Here is a 16,603-nt window from a genome sequence, read left to right as displayed (position 1 = left end):
GCGCTCATCCTTGCTCGCTTTGCAGTAAACGGTAATCCAGAACAACAGATTTTTACTCAAAGGATGGGATTTGTAATGTAGCGAAATACAATACCTCACACACATAATCAAGTACATTTTACATTTACATTTAGTCATTTAGCAGACGCTCTTATCCAGAGCGACTTGCAGTAAGTACAGGGACATCGAGGCAAGTAGGGTGTCCTTGCCCAAGGACACAACGTCATTTTTGGCGCAGTCTGGAATCGACCTTCAGATTACTAGCCCGATTCCCCTAACAATCCCTTTCAATACAGCAACGTGAATAAATGTATTTCGTTACTTTCCACCACTGGTTTTATTGGGGAATATGATATTCAGCACACTGGTAGTGCCTGGCTGCGATATTCTTCACACGGCCTCAGGAAATCCCATCTTTAGTTGCAGACGGCACAAAAGTGGTCATCAGAGACAGACTGCACATATTTGAGGATATACAGCCTTTGAAGAGACCCGTGCTTGCTGTAAAAGAAGAAAGAACAAACATACTGACCTTCTCTTCAGGGCACACAGGATTCTACTGTAAGTATTCCAACACATGTTCATGATCATTCAGCATGGAGACACTCACCGTTGACAACAGCACATGTATCCTCCAGTCCGACACAGTTTGCCGGGTTGTTACACACAGTGTCTGAGTAGCTGCTGCAGGAATCACACTGTAGGCCGTTTGGCTCTTGACTGGGGATTGCAAAGAAACACAGATCCCATCAGATAAACTGAACTGTTCTGTTTCTTTTATATTCATTATTGTCTCCTCCATCTATGAAAGTAGCAGTTAGAATGGATCGTTTTAACTATCCATTCTAATTTAGAAAAATATCCTACTCGTAAGTAGCCTACTTGTACTTAAGATTCCTAATTGTCCCTTGTCAACCTCCCATTCTCCTACCGTATTTATTGTTCGATGGCAAGCCCCTCTTATTCTAAAAATAAACGTGCTCATAACACTTAATAACCTACCTAAAAAGTGTTTTGAAAAAAAAAACACTTATTTGAGAACGTATGAATACTTTCACACATGACATATTTTTTTTATGTACTGTATATCTCATACCTTAAACATCTTTAGCTGATATTGTTTAGCTAAAACAACACCCCCCTGTTGGTCTTACCAGGTAGAGTCTGTTTGTTGCAGCCATCTGAGTCACAGCAGAGCACAGATTTCAGACATCGGATCGATACCGAAGTTGAATAGTTGAATAATCCAGCTGTTAAAATCCTAAATTTACAGTTTACCATTGTCTTCCTATCTGTAGTTCCTGTCATTCAGAAATACAGAAAAAACACGTTTAATTTACAGAAAAAGTACTGTAACTTAATCTTTTTTTTTACAGTGCAAAGCTGCTGTAGTGTGTCTGTGTCTGCTGTGTGTTCTCCTGCTGGCTGGGATCACTGGACTGGGCCTCCACTGTGAGTCGGATGGGTTTCAACCTATACTTTTTCAGTACTGGTGAACAATAAATAGAACTATAACTTTTTTATATCACTGTAATGATACTGTAATTCTGTAATTCTCTTTGGACAAAAGGCTGTTGCCTAATAGGACCTGGTTCCTGTTCGTCAAATCCTCTGTTTCTCTTTTTCAGATCAAGGGTTCAGAGGTCAATGTCATGCTGAGGTGAGAGACCAACAGCTCTGACACAGTAACTTGACAGCAGAGAGAGACCAGCTAGAGACCAGTTACAACACCCTGACTGCAGACAGAGACCAGCTAGAGACCAGTTACAAAAACCTGACTGCAGAGAGAGACCGGCTAGAGACCAGTTACAACACCCTGACTGCAGAGAGAGACCAGCTAAAGGACCAGTTATAACAGTCAGACTGCAGAGAGAGACCAGCTAGAAAACAATAATAACACCCTGATTGCAGAGAGAGACCAGTTGAAGCAAAAATCTGACCAGCTGACTGAAAGAATCAGAGGTTAGCTTACATAAGTTGTGTCAATAATCAGTGTTGTGATTAATGACACAAATCATTTAGTATGTTCTTCCCAAATATCTAGTTCTAGAAAGTCCATGTCCACAAGGATGGTGGAGGTTTAGCTCCAGCTGTTTATCATATCTCCACTGAGGCTAAATCCTGGGCTGAGAGCAGACAGGACTGTAAGACCAAAGGAGCTGACTTGGTGGTCATAGACAGCAGAGAGGAATCAGGTGAGAGCCAACCATTTTAATTGATGTGATTACCTTGACAACTCTGAGCCCCAACACTGAATCATGTAATTATCTACTTTGTGCACTACACCTTTCTCCACATTTTTGGAAAAAAAGTCTGGATTGGTTTGACTGATAGTGAGATGGAGGGCACCTAGACCTGGGTGGATGGAAAAAAAACGGATCAATCCATCACTAAAGTAAGACAACAAAACCTGTTACTTATAAATGTTCATTATGGTATGACTACGAGGATAATGTGTGGAGTGTTCTCTGTGTGTGGATTGTAGATTCTGGGATAAAGGGGAGCCGAATAATGGACACAAAGAAGGGTAAGATTGTGTTGAGTTTGACCCCTAATAATAATCTGGTTGTACTCCTCAGGAAGAAGAGGCGCTTACGGGCCGCTTTGACCACCTTGTCCGTGTGAACAGACCAGGTGAGGTCATTGCTGATGTTCACCCCGAGGAACTTGAAGCAGCTGACCTTCTCTACTTCCGATCCATTGATGAGTAGGGGTGCATGCTCCTCCTCCTGCCGCCTCCTATAGTCCACAATCATCTCCTTGGTCTTGCTGATGTTTAAGAGAGAGGTTATTGTCCTGACACCATGATGTCAGGGTGTCAACCTCCTCTCTGTAGGCTGACTCGTCACTGTCAGAGATGAGGCCCACGATGGTTGTGTCATCAGCAAACTTGACAAGGAGGTTGGAGCTGCGCGTTGCTGCACAATCATGGGTGAACAAGGAGAACAGGAGAGGGCTGAGCACACAGCCCCTGGGGGGTGCCTGTGTTGGTGATCAGAAACGGATGAGGTGCGGTCACCGATTCTCACCACCTGTGGCCTCCCCGTCAGGAAGTGGAAGATCCACTTGCAGAGGGAGGTGCTCAGTCCCAGAGTCCACAAGCTTGGAGACCAGTCTGGAGGGGATGATGGTGTTGAATGCAGAGCTGTAGTCAATGAACAGCATCCTCACATATGTATTCCCCCTTGTCCAGGTGGGAGAGAGCGGTGTGCATAGTTAGAGCGATGGCATCGTCTGTAGACCTGTTGGACCGGTATGCAAACTGCATAGAGTCCAGTGTGGGGGGCAGCGAGGAGCAGATGAATGATTTGGACTAGCCGCTCAAGGCACTTCATGATGACAGAGGTCAGTGCTATTGGGAGGTAGTCGTTCAGACATGTGACCTTGGTGTTCTTGGGCACAGGGTTAATGGTGGTCCTCTTGAAGCAGGTGGGGAGTACAGACAGGTTAAGGGAGAGGTTGAAGATGTCACTGAAGACCCCTGCCAGCTGGTCAGCGCAGCCCCCTGAGGGCCCTACCTGATATGCCGTCTGGGCCAGGTGCCTTGTGAGGGTTGATCTTCTTAAAGCACAGCCTTACCTCAGCTACAGTTAGTGTAGGCACACCACTGGCTTGGCCTTCAGGTAGCTACACTGCAGGCGGGGTCACTGTCTCTCTCAAAGCGAGCGTAGAAGGAGTTCAGCTCGTCTGGCAGTAGGACAGAGGACTGGGTCTCATTGTAGCCTCTCCCTTTGTAGTCTGTAATGGCTTTGAGTCCACTCCACATGCGCCTGGGGTCAGAGCCATGGTAGCTGGACTCCACCTTGGTCCTGTAAGCCCTTTTCGCTGCTTTGATGGCCTTCAGAAGGTCGTATCTGGCCTTCCTGTACTCATCAGGGTCCCCAGAGTTAAAGGCGACAGTGCGGGCTCTCAGCTTGGCCCGGACCGCGGCATCAACCCAGGGCTTCTGATTTGGGAAAGACCGGACAACCTTCTTGGGGACAAGGTCGTCAATGCAGTGCTGGATGTCGCTGGAGACAGTGTCTGAGTATTCATTAATGTCCCCATCAGCTGCCTCCCTGAACATTAGCCAGTCAGTGGTGTCAAAGCAGTCACAATCAAACAAAAGGTACAGTGATGTTATATGAAGCTTTCTAACGAAAAGTCAACTGACATGAACACAGAACAGGGGTTTAGCTGAAGCTGCGTAGTATTGATGATGAAAAGTGATTCAGTCTCTCAGCAGAGGGGGAGGAGCCCCTCCAGAGCTGCTGTAGTGTGTCTGGGTCTGCTGTGTGTTCTCCTACTGGCTGGGATCACTGGACTGGGCCTCCACTGTGAGTAGGATGGGTTTCTACCTACACTTTTTCAGTACTGGTGAACCATAAATAGAACTAAACCTTTTTTATGTCACTGTAATGATACTGTAATTCTGTAATTTTTCTTTGGACAAGAGGTCTGTTGCCTAATAGGGACCTGGTTCCTGTTCATTTAATCCTCTGTTTCTTCCTTTTCAGATCAAGGGTTTCAGAGGTCAATGTCATGCTGAGGTGAGAGACCAACAGCTCCGATACAGTAACTTGACCGCTGACAGAGACCAGCTAGAAAGGGAGAGAGACCGGCTAGAAAACATTTATAACACCCTGACTGCAGAGAGAGAGAACGGCTAGAGACCAGTTACAACACCCTGACTGCAGAGAGAGACCAGCTAGAGACCAGTTACAACACCCTGACTGCAGACAGAGACCAGCTAGAGACCAGATACAACAACCTGACTGCAGAGAGAGACCAGCTAGAGACCAGTTACAACACCCTAACCGCAGAGAGAGACCCAGCTAAAGACCAGTTATAACAGTCTGACACTAGAGAGAGACCAGCTAGAAAACAATAATAACACCCTGATTGCAGAGAGAGACCAGTTGAAGCAAAAATCTGACCAGCTGACTGAAAGAAATCAGAGGTGAGCTTACATAAGTTGTGTCATTAATCAGTGTTGTGATTAATGACACAAGTCATTTAGTATGTTCTTCCCAAATATCTAGTTCTAGAAAGTCCATGTCCACTAGGATGGTGGAGGTTTAGCTCCAGTTGTTATCATATCTCCACTGAGGCTAAATCCTGGGCTGAGAGCAGACAGGACTGTAAGAGCAAAGGAGCTGACTTGGTGGTCATAGACAGCAGAGAGGAACAGGTGAGAGACAACCATTTCAATTGATGTGATTACCTTGACAACTCTGAGCCCAACACTGAATCATGTAATTATCTACTTGGTGCACTAGGCCTTTCTCCACATTTTTGGAAAACGAGTCTGGATTGGTTTGACTGATAGTGAGAAGGAGGGCACCTGGACCTGGTTGGATGGGAAAACTGATCAATCCATCAGTAAAGTAAGACAACAAAACGTTCAAAATGTACATTCCATAAATCATATGATTATGAGGATAATGAGTGAGTGGAATTTTCTCTGTGTGTGGTTGGCAGATTCTGGGCAGACGGGGAGCCAAATGACTCTCACCAGAAAGGGGAAGATTGCGCCGAGTTTCGCTTCCCTCCAACAAAACCCATTAATGTCCTGGAATGATCTACCATGCAGTTTAAAATTTCATGCAGTCTGTGAGATATAGGACTCAATATGACAGTACAAGTCTGTCAATATTTTACAGTAAACGTCTGCAGATCAGTTGCTGAGAAAACAATTTATTATTGAGTTTAGGTTTGAGTGTCCTGTTTTCTTCATCAAGGTGCATGAAATTGAAAATAGAAATACACATTTTTGAAGTGACAGAAACGCGTAATATTTTGTATGTTTTGGTGATATGTAGATTTCGATTTTTCATTTTGACATTTATATTTTGGCCTGCGAAACTATTACTTTGCAAATATTTGAGAACTTCAATTTTGTTACCGTAAGAATCATTTGATGCTGCTAACTCTGACTGGGAAAGTTCCATGTATGAAGCTTAGTCTGGTTACTCATACTGGGTCCCCTCAGTAAGAATCATTTGATGCTGGATATACAGAACAGAAATGACATGGCGGGTGCATTTCAGGGCAGGGCTGTAGAAATGATCTTCGAAGCGACTTCAAGCTAAAAATCTTCGAAACTCAATCAAATTCCAGAACCCTGCTTTCTTGCCTTTTTTCTAGATCTGTGTGTTTGGTCACCCAGTATTTAAATTGTTAGTTTAAAGGTGTTTTGCTCCTGTTTCTGTAAAATTGCTTAACTACTGAACCAACTTCCGGATATACTGAAATGCCTTCCGGATATAGTGAAAATGTTCACACACTCTTACATTCTCAAAGCTTCTTACTCATCCTTATAAAACATGAGCGTCATATATGAGTTTGTGAATGTGTTTAACATGCGTCTATGCGAGCATTTCATATGTATGTGTAGCTATGTAAATGTTCAGTAGTAATGTGTGTAAAAATTTCACATGTGAATGCGTTTCATATGTGTCGATGCAAGCATTTCAAATGTGTGGATGTGGATGTGTTTGTTTGTTTAAGGACAGTCTGAATTATTTCCTAAACGGCCCCTCATATTAAAACTTCATTTGTGCATGGTGGGATTACATTCAAAACACAGCAACGATTCCACTGGAAAAAACAGAATAAGACAAATAGACATTTAGGACGTTTGTCCAAGAATTGTATTATGAATACTCTATAGAATATATACAGTAAGGACTCTGAGTAAGGATCAAAACCATACGGTACACCTCCTTGTATTTAAATCTCACCACAATTTATGTAATTCATTCTTGACAACCTACTTGGTACCAGTTCAGCTCAGTCAGAGTATGTTGTATTACCTGTGAGGAGAAGAGCCCCAAGTAATGGAAATAGTCAGAATCAGCTTCATCTTAGACTGGTAGATTAGCATCTGTATTTTTGAGCTGGAGCAGCTCCTTATTTAAGCATTCAGAATACAGGAAGGTGGAACTACAAAACAGACTGAGACGTCGTAAAATAATGGTCCGACCACATTCCCATCATTCAAAATGGATGCACCAGCCACAAAAAATAGAAAAGCAGTTCTCATAGTGACCCTTCAGTCATCGTGACCCCAGCGGTGTGTCCAGACATTTTTGATAGGGGTGGCACCAGGGGGTGGCCCACCTCTGACTGGGCATATAGCCAATCATATATTGGGGTGGCCAATCAGATTTCAGGGGTGGCCCGTGCCACCCTAGGCCACCCCCTGAACACGCCCCTGTGTGACCCACCGTTGTGTTGCGACAACTTAGCCTCAGGAACAAATTATGCAAATGTAACCCAGGGTTACAGGGCACAAATTAATTAAATGTAAAATAAAATTATTTATAAAGGGTAAAAAATAAATAATTATTATATTCACAAAAGTAATATACAAGAGCTATTATTTATTTGTTGATTAAGAAAAGTGATGCTGGTGTGGTTTGGTCCCAGGTTGATGCTGTGGATCCATATACGTATTTGTTTCATGTTTTTATGTTGGGATAACTTGCTGTGGGTGAATGTGTATCTTTCGGGGTGCAGGCGGGAAAGTTTGGGGGTCTTGCGCGCTCTCACGCGGAGAAAGGAAGGCTAACCGAACTAGACGAGAGACGAGAGACTAGAAAGAAAGAAAAACAAATTGCATTTTACTGAGAAGAAAGAAAGAAAGAGACGAAGATATTGATTTAGTTAGCTAGGAATATATGTTATTGTTTTGTGAATAGAGTATTGATTGAGAGAATATTTGTTATTTTGTTATAGCGAAAGTTTTGTTTTCCTGAATTGTTTTGTTTTTACGGTTAGCTAGCCGAAGAAGCTCTGCTAACTACAGTACGGTTGGAGAACTGTTAGCTGCCTCAGCTGTGTCTTTTTTCCCCCTCCTACATTCTTCTACATTCCTTGGGGAAAATCCAGCGAACTGACTTGGATTTCGTCCGCTAGACCCGATCGGTTCTTTGAGTACCAGTGTTGGAGTGGAGTGTGAAATGGAAAGCCTTACCGAGTCATCTACAGTACGGGTTGCTTGCTAGCTACTGTTGCCAACAATCTGCTGGCTGCCTCTGAGAGATCAAGCAGAAAGAGCCTTGCCACGACTGGTAGGACAAGAGCCTGATTCTATTTGATTTGTGTTTTTTTGACTGCCCAGGAGCCAGACACTTGGACCTGGACTGATCACTTTTGTGTTGTTTTGTTGTTTTGAAAGACTTGTACAAAATCGTTTGTGAGTGCGCGTGAGTTCACGCTGCAGCACTGTGTTTGTACCTATTCTGTGATTTAGAGATGAGGTTGGAGTGAGGGATTTTTTAGAATTGGTTGTTCTACTACTTGACTTGTGTAATGATATATTTGTTGTTTTTTACACTTGTACTTTCAATCAAATCAATAATCCCCTCATTTAATTAGATTAAAATAATCCCACAATCAAATCAATATAGTAATAATCCCATAGATATTTTAAAAGCAGAAATAAACCACAAACTAATAAGAATAAATAGACAAAACTTAAGGCAATCAGGGAGAACAATTAATTGACACTTTCACATTGAAACATTTCAATGTTTCTCCTCCAATGAATTGCAATTAATATGTTGGCCATTAAAATGTTCCCTAGGAGTTTTATCATTTTCTATTTAAAAAGGAGAAATTGTTAATGCTTCTTTGTAGCTATTCGGATATAGATGGATATCTTCTTAACATGACCCACTGCAGTAACTAATAACCCAGAAGAACTAGATCTAGACAAGCAGCTATACACCAATGTATTTCACTGAATAAAGAAAACAAGAAAGTAGATTTAATGTTCAATTTCAGCACAATGCATGTATAGAAAAACAAATAAGAGGTTTTGATTAATACCAGATATGGAGATTTCATAAGTTGACGATAAAATAAAAGTTTAATTATACTAGTATGTTCATGATGTAAGATTCTTTTACAATCCTGGAGCCCGCTACACATTTAGCCCCAGTACTTTTTGACCTGTGTACACATCTCTGCATGGATCACAACTTCTTGGAAATGCCAATAACTGTTTTATTTTGGATTCAAAATATACTTTGTGTGTTGCTTGAAGGGGCACACACACTCCTAGGTGACAGGGCCTCAGTCATCCTTGGGGATTCCAGAGGAATGCATCATCCTCTTCCAAAGCCCTCTGAAGAATGCATGGATTCCCTTCTTCTTCTCCTTCTTCTTCTTCACCTCTCTGTCTTCATCTGCTAAATAAAAACAGCATTCATCACCGAATTCATTTCACGCATTTCAACTGAGGTAATGGAGGCCAAATGATTGAATAACTCACCAGCACACTTGGCAGCCTCTCCACTGTACTGCTCAGGAACAAGATTGGTGAGCTGAATACAGAGACACAGAAATGAACATGTGTCTAAAAACATCCAAAGGTGAAGATTGTGTTCGGTAAAAAAGAGCAACCTCAAACCTTAAAAAAATCTTAACCCATATTGTCTCTTACCTGAGGAAGCTGAGTGGCCAAGGGGGGGTAGTCAGAGACAGAGATCAGGGCCAGGGATCTCCTCTTCTCAGACTCTTTCACAACCTTTTCCAGGAGTTCATTAAGAACATCCTCTGCAGCAATCTCAGACTTCCCATTGATGAGGGCCACCTTCTGTGTCTGAGAGATCTGTAAACAGCAAATCAGTGTAAAGACTTAAATAAGTTATATGTACTGTTGTCTGAACAGCAAAGTAAGCTTTGATGAATGATGCCAGACCTGGGTATCCAGGGGAGTGGTCATGTGAACCATCTCTACTGCAGCTGCTATGAGGTCCTCCACAACTTTGGAAGCTGCAGTCTTCAGGCCAACCATCACCAGCTCCTTGGCTCCAGCCTTCATGAATGCTTTTTTAGCACGGACATCAGCGAAGTGTCCAGTTGCCACAAGCTGTATGGCTCCAGGAGGCAGTAAGGCCAGGGAAAGACTTTCAGAGACAGCAGCCAGGGATCCCTTTTCCACCGACTTCTTCACTGTCTTCTCCAGGAGTTCATCAGGAACATCTTCAGTAGTAACCTGAGACTTAGCCTTGCCAGTGATGAGGACAACCTTCTCGGTCTGAGAGATCTGTAAAAAGTTGTAGGAAACCAGTTAAATATATCTGTAAGAGCCAAATATGTAATGGTATTGTGGGGTATGGTTAAGGCTGTACACTGGGTGGCGCTGTTTGGCTCGGCTATATGAGCTGGGGGGAGACGGGTAGTGCCAGGTGTTGACCCCGAAAGGGCAAATGGTTTTGACCGGAGTTTGGTACAGTTTACTCGTGTTTTATGGATGTTTTGTTTGTACCAAATCCCTGGAATAAAGTACGATATCTTTAGCCGGTTTTTGGACTCATTGAACCCAAGACGAGCTACAAGTAAAACCATAGCCGCCTAGGAGGCTAGCTAGCGCGTCGTACCAGAGCCTGGGGCAACAACACTGCAATAACGCAGCATTGGGCTGGCTATTACAATATCTGTTCAACAAAAAACACTACAAACCCAACATAAAACGGGAAGGTTGACTGTGCCATGTTGAGCTTATTATTTCTCACCTCAGTATCCAGGGGAGTGTCCATGCCAACCATTTCATTGGCTGCTGCTATGAGGTCCTCCACAACTTTGAAAGCTGCAGTTCTCAGGCCGTCCATAACCAACTCCTTGGCTTCAGCCTTCACCAGAGCTTTTTCAGCACGAACATCAGTGATGTGTCCAGTTGCCACAAGCTGTATGGCTTCAGGAGGCAGTAAGGCCAGGGAAAGACTTTCAGAGACAGCAGCCAGGGATCCCTTCTCCACCGACTTCTTCTCTGTTTTCTCCAGGAGTTCATTAGGATCATGATAAGAAATGATGTATCTAGCTGCAGCAAGCTCTTCTTTCTTAAAAAAACAATTTAAACATAGAACATGTTGCAATATGAACATTGAACATGACAAGGACGGTAAAATAACTTTAGAGATGTCTAGGTTTATACCGGCTGTTTGGCCAGGATACGCCTGTGACAGTAAGAGCGCTCAGCCAGAAATCTGTTCTGTGAGTCCACCACCTTCCCCAGAAGCTCACTGGGGACTTCCTCAACAATGATGGGTGCCTCGATCTTTCCACAAAACTCCTCAAGCTCCGAGGAATGATCATCAGCCAGGGGTAGCTGGTACTTGAAGGCAGCAGCCATTTTGCTTTGGTATATCTTTCCCAGATAGGTCACCACCGCCTGGACCACAGGCTTCAACTGGAAGTAGGTGCTGTTGAAGCCCAGTAGGTTGAAGGTCTTGGCTGTTTCTGTGAAACACCGAAGCACAGCGGCCATCTTGTCCCGTGCAATAATACCTGTAACTGAGTACAAGAACTGCCTGGAATAGTTGCCACAATGGGACAGGAATATGGAAACCACTCTCATGACAAGATTACAGATTTCATAAGTGGCTGCCACAGCCTTCTTTCCCACAACAGAGACAAGGCCCAGGTTACTCAACTGTATGGTTAGCTTAGCCAGAGACTGCTGGACCATCTCTCCGGGTTTCTCCCGCAGGTGCTTCAGGAAACAGGTCATCATGCCTGGGACCAGGACCTCAGCTCCCATGGTGAAGGCATTTCCTCACATCCTGAGCTGCCGCAGACCGGATCTTTTGGAGGAACGTGTCCAGACCCTCCACTGTGATCTTCACGGAGAGAGAAAGAGATAAGGAGATCCAATTGAGATATTTTAGTCACCAAACTAAATCTCAGTGTCATTAGAGAGGCTAAGGACAGAAACAAATGCTGTTGTCATTCGCACCTTTGCATCAAACAGCTCTGACAAACGACGTTCGTATGCTTGCATTTCACTGAGAATGTTCTCCAGCTCACAAACTAGCTCACACATTTTGGTGTTCTCCTCCTGAATCCAACATTTGAAACTCTTAACACTGAATAATCATCTCCAAAATGTCACTCAAATAATGATTTCTGAGCCTCTTTCTTTTCTTTACAGACATATTACATTTTGAATAAGCATTGTTTACTTAATCTGTAACATATTAGGTATTCAGCAATATCAGATTTAAATGAATTCCTACTGTGTAATATTACCTCAAACTCTTCATATTCATCTTCTCTGTCCATTTTGGTGAAACAGTCATTTACCTAAAGAATGACATAGGCAATTAAAATTGCGCCATCAGTCCATCAAACATTTAAACTGCCTCTACCACAAATGGAAATTGATATGGCATAATTGGTAATAATAATAGACGGCAGTTATTTAGGGTAGCCTGATAACAGCATAGCGCAACAGTTTGTCCAACAAAGATTTAGTTCAGAGCTGATCTCTGGCTTTGCTTGCTACGTTCAAAAGGTGACACTCACTTCCAGATATCGGCACAGGCCTGTCCGAGATTGCTTTCGAACCACATACTCTGAACCCAAATCAACACTTATGGACTGACATAGAAAAGAAGACTTAACCCTATTACATTAAATAAAATACCACATACCGTAAGCCTGAGAATTATGTATAGGTGAATTTGTTGTGTTTTCTTCTTCTCTTGCAGTAAATTATTCAACTGAACGCGACATTGGTCGTTACGTGATCGAGGTCAAATACCTTCTGGTGACTCCAAATGTTGTCTTTTCATTTATAATATTAACCTTTGACGTATCCATTATGACGTATTTATTCCAATAACTCAATGTGAACGGATCCGTGCGGTTCTATTGTCAATCACAGATGGTGAAAAATAACATTACAGTTCAACAAACAAACAATAACAACGAAAATAAATACATAATTTAATCAAAACGATAGGGATACCAATAACTGTAAATCAAATCAAATCAAATCAAATTTATTTGTATAGCCCTTTTTACACGCAAGCATGTCACAGAGGGCTTCACATGCGCCCATAGAACTGCCCCTCAACCAACCTAAACCCTCAAGGAAGACAAGGAAAAACTCCCAGAAAAACTCCCACCGGGAGAAAAAATGGAAGAAACCTTGGGAGGAGCAATTCAGAGAGGGATCCCCTCCTCCAGAGACGGTTGGTAAGAGAGAGGAGCAGAACACAAGCTAAACATAGTCATACAGTGTCAATGGGTTTTAAAACACCAAAATCCATTGTTCGGCTTTATAGACGTTGGATGGGACCGGGAAACTCGCTGTTGGCCGTCATGGAGACTGGATTCCGGGTGACGACCTGGTTCAGCGTAGGCAGACCGACGACCAAGCAGGTCCTGACAGCTCAAACCCCCCACACCACAGGGAATGTGTGGGGGGGGGGACAGAGAGGAGAGCAGGGATTAGAGAATGCCAGGAGCAGCTAACAGTTACAGTCATAATAGAATGAGATCCCCACCGGTCAAGTGTGGACTAGTGCAGCAATTTAACAGAGCAAAAAGGGTATTTGATGCAGCCCCACACACCAAAACAACGACAGCCCCCCTCAGTTGGAACATGAAATCTGTTCCAGGGGAAAGAACTCTAAAGTAGGTTATACTTATACGAATAAGGATGAAAACAACCAGTCCCCCGTTGTCTCCAACTAGTAATAAAAACTATAACAGTAACAATATACAGCAACGGAACTATAATAATAATAATACTAACAATATACAGTAACAGGTTTACTTTATTTGTAACATCTAGCTGGGCAATGTGAACATAAGCTATAATTAAAATTTAAAAGTTACATGTGATACACACATAGGCAAGCACACACCCCAGGTTTACATAGAAAGTACACACATACTTCCCTTTAACAATCATAGAATTGACTAAACAAGAACGTTTTTAATCTAGTTTTAAATGTCGAGACAGTATCAGCTTCCTTAATTGAGATGGGTAATTTGTTCCAAAGAAGAGGTGCTCTATATGAGAACGCCCTACCTCCAGCAGTTTTTTTCTTAACTTTGGGTATTACCAGATAGCCGGCATTTTGAGATCTTAGAGTCCTTGCGGGGCAATAGGGTGCAAGGAGACCGGAGAGGTACAGTGGTGCCAATCCATGCAGAGATTTGTAAGTTAGTAGTAGAACTTTGAAATCAGCTCTGGCTTGGATAGGGAGCCAGTGTAAAGAGATAAGAGTCGATGTTATATGATCAAACTTTCTAGTTTTAGTCAATAGTCTAGCAGCAGCATTTTGCACCCGCTGTAAGTTTTTTAGGTAGGTAATTGGGAGGCCAGAGAACAACACATTGCAGTAGTCCAATCGGGACGTAACAAAAGCATGTATTAGTTTTTCAGCATCATCCTTTGAGAGGAATTTTCGTATTTTGGCAATATTACGTAGATGGAAAAAAGCTGTTCTGGTGATTTGCTTAATATGGTACTCAAACGAAAGGTCTGGGTCCATTGTGACTCCCAGATTTTTTACCAGCTGGCTTTGAGATACTTTGACGCCGTCTAAGTCTAAGGTTAGATGGGATCAATTATTTCGGTGTTTTTTCGGACCAAAAATTTGAACCTCGGTTTTATCCGAATTAAGAAGAAGGAAATTTGCAGTCATCCAAGTTTTCAACCCGGAAACACAGGTTTCCATAGCATGTGGAAATTGTCCCGGCTTTATAGACATGTATAGCTGAGTATCATCTGCATAGCAGTGAAAATCTACCCCAAAACTTCTAATTATGTTTCCTAAAGGCAACATATAGAGTGAAAATAACAGAGGGCCTAAAACTGAACCCTGTGGTACTCCGTATTTTACAATGGAGCTCCTGGATGAGCAACCATCATAGTGGACATATCGTGATCTATCAGATAGATACGATCTGAACCACTGAAGTGAAGTACCAGAAATCCCAACATAGTTCTCCATACGTTCCAGGAGAATCTCATGATCTACAGTGTCAAAAGCTGCACTTAGGTCTAGAAGAACAAGGACAGAGCTAAAGCCCGCGTCAGAGGCTAATAATAGATCATTGACTACCTTGGCTAATGCAGTTTCAGTGCTGTGGTGAAGACGAAATCCAGACTGGAGAGGTTCATAGAGCTGATTTGAGGAGAGGTGCTCAGTGAGCTGTTTTGCCACAGCTTTTTCCAAAATTTTGGAGAGAGATGGCAAATTTGAAATGGGCCTGTAATTGCTAAGACAACCTGGATCCAGGTTTGGTTTTTTAAGAAGGGGCTTGATAATAGCTTGTTTGAAATCGTCAGGGACTTGTCCAGTTACAATAGATTCATTAATAATACTAAGCATGGGCGGTCCAATAATATGGAGAAGTTCCCTACAAAGTTTGGCAGGGAGGGGATCGAGAAGGCAGCTAGTGGGTTTCGAGGAATCTATCAGCTTGATGAATGCTTCCATAGAAATAGGGTTAAAGTGAGTGAGAGTCTCAACATGCAGAATGCTGGGTACAGAGGGAAAATCAGTGTTGATGGCCACTCCTCCAGGACTAGTCTGTAGTTTGTCCCTTATTGCATAGATTTTTTGGTCAAAGAAATCTAAGAAATCATTGGGAGAGAGATCTGAACTAACACAGAGTGTACTTTTCTTAGTGAGTTTTGCAACAGTATCAAATAGGAACTCAGTGTTGTGTTTGTTCTTACTAATCAACTTAGAGAAATATTCTGATCTGGACCTGATGAGGACTTGCTTGTACTCTATTTGGCTGTCCTTCCAGGCCAGGCGGAAAACCTCCAATTTAGTGGTACGCCACTTATGCTCTAATTTTCTAGTGGACCTCTTGAGAGTGCGGGTTTCTCTGAATACCATGGAGCCAGTTTCTTGTCTATTCTTTTCCTTGGTTTGAGTGGAGCAACAGAATCTAGGGATTGCTGAAGAACCAAATTCAGATCCCTTGTTTTAGCATTTAATGATTTATTCGGGACATCAAGTGCTTCTAGTGCAGCGGGTAGAATACTAGCCAGTTCCAGAGCTGTATTTGGGGTTAAGCAGCGGCTAATAGAAATATTCTGGGTGCCTCCAAGGCTCTGGCAGAGATCCATTTTAAAGGTTACCAGGCAGTGGTCTGATAATATAGGATTGTGGGGATGGACAATGACATCACTAATCTTGATTCCCCGCGTGAGAACTAAATCCAATGTATGCGAGTGAAGATGGGTAGGTTTAGAAACCACCTGAGTGAGACCTGTGGAATCCATAAGAGCAGTAAAGGCCTTACTTAGAGGATCTTTTGGGTCATCTACATGAATGTTAAAATCACCCATAATTAAGATATTGTCAGTGTATGTCACAAGATCAGCACTAAAATCAGCAAATTCCTCAAGGAAGAGGGAGTATGGGCCAGGGGGCCGGTATAGAGTAACTATACAAAACGAAGGAGGGGGGGCAACAGTAGTAGAATTAGTCCTTTTTAAAGTAGTTGGTGGTTTCATACAAATTATCTCAAATGATTTAAAGGTATTTACAGATTTTAGGCTGAGGTTGAAGCTAGCTTTATATAACATAGCAACACCACCACCTTTCTTTGAAACACGAGGGATGTGTGAATACGCAAAATCAGGAGGCGATGCTTCATTCAGGGGGAAATATTCATCAGGTTTTAGCCAGGTTTCGGTGAGACCAATCAGGTCCAGGCTGCAGTCAGACATCAGATCATTAATCAAAACGGCCTTTGTGGATAGAGATCTGATGTTTAGGAGCCCAACATTCCAGTATGGGTTTTTGGCAGCTTTAGACGTAGATAATACTTCTGAAAAGGTGGCACTGTTATCAGGAAA

The 16,603-nt window shown here is 42.7% G+C and overlaps 2 protein-coding genes and 1 long non-coding RNA gene across 3 annotated transcripts; 1 reads left to right on the top strand and 2 right to left on the bottom strand.

The window, feature by feature from the left end:
- Positions 1 to 403: 403 nt before the first annotated feature.
- LOC124487487 lies at positions 404 to 1,190 on the bottom strand. The gene is made up of 3 exons (XR_006958391.1): positions 1,155 to 1,190; positions 611 to 720; positions 404 to 501 (listed from the first exon to the last, which is right to left on the bottom strand). It is a non-coding gene; the product is annotated as an uncharacterized LOC124487487 (long non-coding RNA).
- Positions 1,191 to 1,652: 462 nt separating this feature from the next.
- On the top strand, positions 1,653 to 5,553 carry LOC124487587 (CD209 antigen-like protein A). Its single transcript, XM_047050016.1, has 5 exons — positions 1,653 to 1,660; positions 1,859 to 1,962; positions 5,022 to 5,170; positions 5,259 to 5,366; positions 5,461 to 5,553. The coding sequence occupies exons 1-5, from the start codon at positions 1,653 to 1,655 to the stop codon at positions 5,485 to 5,487; spliced, it is 396 nt and encodes a 131-aa protein (XP_046905972.1). The 3' UTR covers positions 5,488 to 5,553.
- A 1,613-nt stretch (positions 5,554 to 7,166) lies between these two features.
- On the bottom strand, positions 7,167 to 11,530 carry LOC124487586. The gene is made up of 6 exons (XM_047050015.1): positions 10,925 to 11,530; positions 10,506 to 10,829; positions 9,689 to 10,036; positions 9,431 to 9,598; positions 9,260 to 9,311; positions 7,167 to 9,173 (listed from the first exon to the last, which is right to left on the bottom strand). Exons 1-6 carry the CDS (start codon positions 11,528 to 11,530, stop codon positions 9,061 to 9,063), a joined length of 1,611 nt encoding a protein of 536 aa, XP_046905971.1. The 3' UTR covers positions 7,167 to 9,060.
- Positions 11,531 to 16,603: the final 5,073 nt, after the last annotated feature.

The sequence above is a fragment of the Hypomesus transpacificus genome, chromosome 26, assembly GCF_021917145.1.
Source record: "Hypomesus transpacificus isolate Combined female chromosome 26, fHypTra1, whole genome shotgun sequence".
Taxonomy (NCBI): domain Eukaryota; kingdom Metazoa; phylum Chordata; class Actinopteri; order Osmeriformes; family Osmeridae; genus Hypomesus; species Hypomesus transpacificus.
The sequence above is the reverse complement of the archived record's forward strand: the minus strand, read 5'-3'. Positions and strand labels throughout refer to the sequence as shown.